The sequence below is a fragment of the Herpailurus yagouaroundi genome, unplaced genomic scaffold (genome assembly GCF_014898765.1).
Source record: "Herpailurus yagouaroundi ecotype Mexico unplaced genomic scaffold, PumYag 77, whole genome shotgun sequence".
In the NCBI taxonomy this organism is placed as follows: domain Eukaryota; kingdom Metazoa; phylum Chordata; class Mammalia; order Carnivora; family Felidae; genus Herpailurus; species Herpailurus yagouaroundi.
The window spans coordinates 85,797,658-85,802,969 of NW_024412388.1; the positions used below are offsets into that span (position 1 = coordinate 85,797,658).

A 5,312-nucleotide genomic window follows, 5' to 3' on the forward strand; every position below is an offset into this window, starting at 1 on the left:
CACTCATAGCTATGACAAATTACATCTCTGAGCCTCAGTTTCCTCATTTTTAAAATGGAGATAATAGCATCTATCTTCCAGCACCTTGTAAGACATACAGTATGTGAAGCATTTGTCTATAGACAGTACTCAATAAATATTAGCTATTATTATTACAATCAACAACACAAAGGACATTAAACCATATGTTCAGGGCGCCTGGGTGGCGCAGTCGGTTAAGCGTCCGACTTCAGCCAGGTCACGATCTCGCGGTCCGGGAGTTCGAGCCCCGCGTCAGGCTCTGGGCTGATGGCTCAGAGCCTGGAGCCTGTTTCCAATTCTGTGTCTCCCTCTCTCTCTGCCCCTCCCCCGTTCATGCTCTGTCTCTCTCTGTCCCAAAAATAAATAAACGTTGAAAAAAAAAATTAAAAAAATAAATAAATAAAATAAACCATATGTTCACTATTTGGCTAGTCTTTTTAACCTGTTCAGCTGAATGTTGATATGAAGGTACTTGATAGCATCCAAACACGTAACAATGAGGTAGATGATAATTAGGGTTTACTACATCAAAATTTAATCACAGGAATCACAGGGGAAAGAGAACAAAGTCAATTGTAAAGCTTCCAGCCTCTGCTAAGAGTTTCACTGGACTTGACGTTCTTTTTCTAAAGGGCAAGGGAACACCCACACGATTTTTTCGGACTGCATGAGTTACAGAATGTCTGGTCACACTTTCAAGGGCTCCCTCCTTTCTCTTGCACAACTGGTGAGGTCAAAATGGGCACCTTCCTGAAAGCCGAGAGTGTCATTTCTGAATAAGGTCCAAGAAAGAACAGCATCCCATGGAAATCCATGACAAGAAATAACCAAGGGCAGTACTTGACGTTCAAATCTCACTAAACACTGCTGGTGGGCCAAGAGTCCCGTTAACACCTTTGATTTCTCCATGACCTAAAGATTCCAAAGTTTGCTAAAGCAGGAGAAGGAGGGAGAAGGAAGGATGATGTGATGTCAGTTTACCAGTATATTAACTTCTAAAATGACTGCAGAATTTATTATTATTATCTGAAGCCAATCAGAGGAAGAAAGGCAAGCAAGTGGCCTAGGCAAGTGAAGGTGAGGCTCTGTCTTTGTAAACTCTGGAGGAGGGTGCAGGTAAACTCTGTACAAACACACACAGACCCACACAGACAGAGATGGCTGTGTGTTGCTAGAGCAGAGGCTGATTAAACACTCAGCTCATGGGCCTTCCTGTGCCACTCCTGGAAAATAACGAGTTGGGTAAGGAACAGTTAATAAGAAAATGTGACTTGCTAACTGTGCACATTACAACAAAGAGCTGGCAGCTCCTGAAGGAAAAGGGCTGGTGCGGCTGCCGTTCAAACTTGTCAGTCAGCTCTCGCCAGCAGCCTCAGGGTCTGCCTTCCCGGCACACTCTCATTACATGTGTCTGTCTGGCCTGATCTGTACATCTGCTCAGAGACGCTCCTGCCGAGCCAGGGATTTCTGCCTTCCTCCACTGGTGCAAAGAGCTTCTCCTCTGTCACCCCTCTCCTCTCCCCAAGGAGGCTCCTGCTTTATGGTAGCTTTGGACTTCCTGCGCCGTCTGCCTGCCCTTGACTTCTAGAATGGAAGAAGCTGAGCTGGTGAAGGAAAGACTTCAGGCCATCACAGTAAGTCTGCGTACAGTTATAACTCACGGAGGTGGTTGCTTAGGGGAACAGCAGACACATTGCTAGTGCCCCTGCCGCTGAGCCCCTGTAAGTGGAAAAACAGAACTGTCATCCCTCATGGACATGCATCTGTCGCTCTCTTAACCCTCGTGACCCTCTAGAATTCTTGGGTTTCGGAACCTGAGTGCAGGGCAATGTTCTTTATTGTTGCAAAAACCGTGCCTATGTGTTTAGCAGCAGTCAGAAGCTATGAAGGCAGTTCGGTTCACTGACATTCACCTTCTATGTGCCTTAAAAATACAGGTTTTCTCTCCGTTGGTGTTTGCCAGACATTAGATCAAAAAGCAGATCCCCAACTTAGAAACTTTTTTAAATGGTTAATACACCAAAAAAATTAAACTCTTTTGAAAGGGGAAGAGAGAAAGAAATAAAACAAACAACTTAAAACTTTTTATTTGTAGTGTGGTAGTATGTTCCAGAAAAGTCTTACAGAATGAAAATGAATGTCGCTGTACTTAAACTAAGCATTAAACAAGAGAAAAGTAGGTAAAAGCACGTATCAGGTTAATTCTTTGATATCAGTTTTCAGCAGAGTCACAAACTGAACAAGCTTCTGAAGGAATGCAGTTGAATGCAAGGCAATGGATTTGGAAAATATCTTGTTAATACCGGGAAGGAAAATAGTGCATTTCTTATGTCTGTTCTGGGAAAGAATCAAAGCAAGAAATAAACTACTTTCCTTAAATGACCCAGCTTTTTTTTTTAATTTTGTAAGATCCTGTATTTGGCAGTAACCTGTAAATCTGTGGCACAGTCATTTATGATTAGCTATAATTTGTGACAGAATTTTTTAACAACTTGGAAATCCACATTCCAATTTCTCAGCATTTTCTGCCACTGAAGTTAGCTGTCAGGAAGAAATGAGTACTTTTAAAAAATCGATGCAAAATCAAGGTAGGTAGGAGGATATTATTCTTTGCTCTTCCAATTCCCATAGTATAAATAATAATGTTAACCCAAATTTAGAATTTTTATTAAATGGATACAATGTCTCAGTTCCACCCAGAAAGGATTCAATACGTTGAAACATTTTCTCAGCCAATAGTAAGGAACCAGAAGTCCAGAAGTCCACCAATAAGGCTGGCACTCTTCCATAAGACGATGTTTTTGAAATGTCTAACTTCTAATTAGTACACTTTCCTTTCGTCAGAAAACTTTGGTTTGGATCATTGTTTGTTTTGTTCTTTTTTTTTTTTTTTTTTTTTGTCGTTAAGCTCAGCCACTATTTCAGCTGTCAGGCTTTAAGGGACAGGAACTGGGCCCTGTTCTGTTGTTTTTGGCATGGGCTTTGTGCATTACAGCTGTTGTCTAAAGGTTACTTTATTACACTGTGTGAGTTGTGTGGGCACAGGCTCAGCCTTTGCTTCTACCTCCTAATTTACTAAACTATATCATGTAGCCAATGAAATACACAAGTAGCCCCTTGTGTATTTTCCTTTTTTGAATTGTAGCACACCCTTCTTTCAGCCCTTATTACCTCCAGTGCCCCTTATAACACCCACTGAAGCAGTACATGTTCTAAAGATACAACTGCACACAATTATTCAGGAAGACTAGGAATTTTCACTGAGGGCTCCGAATGCAAATAGAGGCATAATGCCTTACAAGCAGACAAGAGAGCAAGTAGTTCCTGAATGTATTGGTGTGTCCTTTTTCTGATGATTAAAACATACACACACACTCCTACTTTTTAATTACTCCATTTGGCCTGAACATATCCCATTATAAGGAATTAAGCAAATCTCCAAAGTAAGATGACAAAGTAATTCTTTCTTCTTATTTCTTTATTTTGAGAGACAGAGACAGAGTACAAGAGCTGGGGAGGGGCAGAAAGAGGGGGATAGAGAGAATCCCCTGCACCATCAGTGCAGAGCACAATGCAGGGCTCAAACCTACAAACTGAGAGATCATGACCTGAGCCAAAAACAAGAGTCAGATGCTTAACTGACGGAGCCACCCAGGTGCCCCAAGATCACAAAGTAATTCTACCTTGGAAGTAATTTGTTTACATGAAGTTGTAGGGGGGAGAATGGGAAAAAACAGTTCATGGGAATAAATTCACACTAGCCTCCACCTTACCAGGCTAAACCCAGTCACATTTGTCACAACCTAGAGGGGAAAATGGAGCAGTGGTGTGTCCATGGAAACAACACATCCACTCATCTGCCTCCTAGAAGCCCTGGAAGATGCCAGCTTGATCCACCCTTGCCTTACCAGGAAGCCACCTCAGAGCTTCCCCATCCTCCAGGAAAATGAAAACATAACAGCATCCAGAGAATTTGCTGGGGCTGTTTCACTTTTGGAAGTACTTAAAATCTTCCAAATCTCTGACCTAAACTGAAGCTCAAACACAGTCTTCTCATTTTAACTGTTTTCCTCCTATTTCCTTACACTGAAACAATGTTTGTATACTTCAGGAACAAAATCATAAGACTATTCCAGGGTATGCAAGCACAGCAACTCACAGACTTTGTTAGAAAAGAAAAAAAACGTTTTATTACATTTTTTTAACGTTTGTTTATTTTTGAGAGAGAGAGAGAGAGAGCAGGGGAGGGGCAGAGAGAGAGGGAGACACAGAATCTGAAGCAGGTTCCAGGGTCCCAGCTGTTAGCACAGATCCTGAAGCAGGGCTTGAACCCATGAACCACGAGATCATGACCTGAGCCCATGTAGGATGTTTAACCAACAGAGCCACCCAGGCACCCCGCAAAAAAACTTTTTTACAGTCTCTGATCTATTTGATTTTTATATTAAAATTTTTTCCTCCATTTCCTGGCTGTGAAATGAGATGATCTTCACTGTTTTATTTATTCCACCTGGTTTGGGGTGTCTAAGAAGTCATTATTTCTACTATAGGGAGTTGAAAAAACAAATTTATATGCCTATAACTTGACAGAACCAAGGGCCAGTCTTCTTGTTTCTCTAAAAAAAAAACAGATTAAACACAGTAGATAGATGGAATGTGGCATGTAGGCTCTCAGACTGAAAACTCATTTACCGTAATAGTGCCATTCATTTCTCACATCAGTATACTGAATTTAGATTGTCAGAACTCTTCTCAAAGACTTAGAGAATAAAGAAAAAATGATGAAAGTACACAGAAACGATTGTTAAAGGACAGTATATCAGTTCGGTATACCAAATATGGATTCTATTTTGCACACTGTCACATTTTTCCTTCATTACTTTCTCCATGTACCAACTCTTCCTTTACTGAATTAATGGTAGAAGTATCTCTTAGCCAAAGAGTTCAGTTTTCAGCTACAACTCAAAAATAGGACTACTTCAAATTGATTAGGTATTACTTTGATTGATAAGTCTCTTGAGGCTCTTTTCAAGTTAGTACATATTTTAACAACTAGCTGATTTTCATACATAGAGCTATTGAAATAGACTAGTAATTTGAAATTCACTTTTAATATTGCTGGGATGGGGGCACCTGGGTGGCTTAGTCGGTTGAGCATCTGACTCTTGATTTCCACTCAGGTCATGATCCCAGATCTCAGGGTCATAGAATTGAGCCCCACTCAGGCTCCTCTTGGGATCCTTCCTCTCTCTCTCTCTCTCTCTCTCTCTCTCTCTCTCTCTCTCTCTCTC

The 5,312-nt window shown here is 41.1% G+C and overlaps 1 protein-coding gene across 1 annotated transcript in view; it reads left to right on the plus strand.

Annotated features, from left to right (window-relative positions):
* Positions 1-1,299: 1,299 nt before the first annotated feature.
* PALMD (palmdelphin) overlaps positions 1,300-5,312 on the plus strand; it is a 49,985-nt gene continuing 45,972 nt past the window's right edge. Inside the window, exon 1 of the mRNA XM_040471073.1 lies at positions 1,300-1,655. Coding sequence (XP_040327007.1) covers positions 1,611-1,655 — 45 coding nt within the window. The 5' untranslated portion in view covers positions 1,300-1,610. The remainder of the gene's footprint in view (positions 1,656-5,312) is intronic.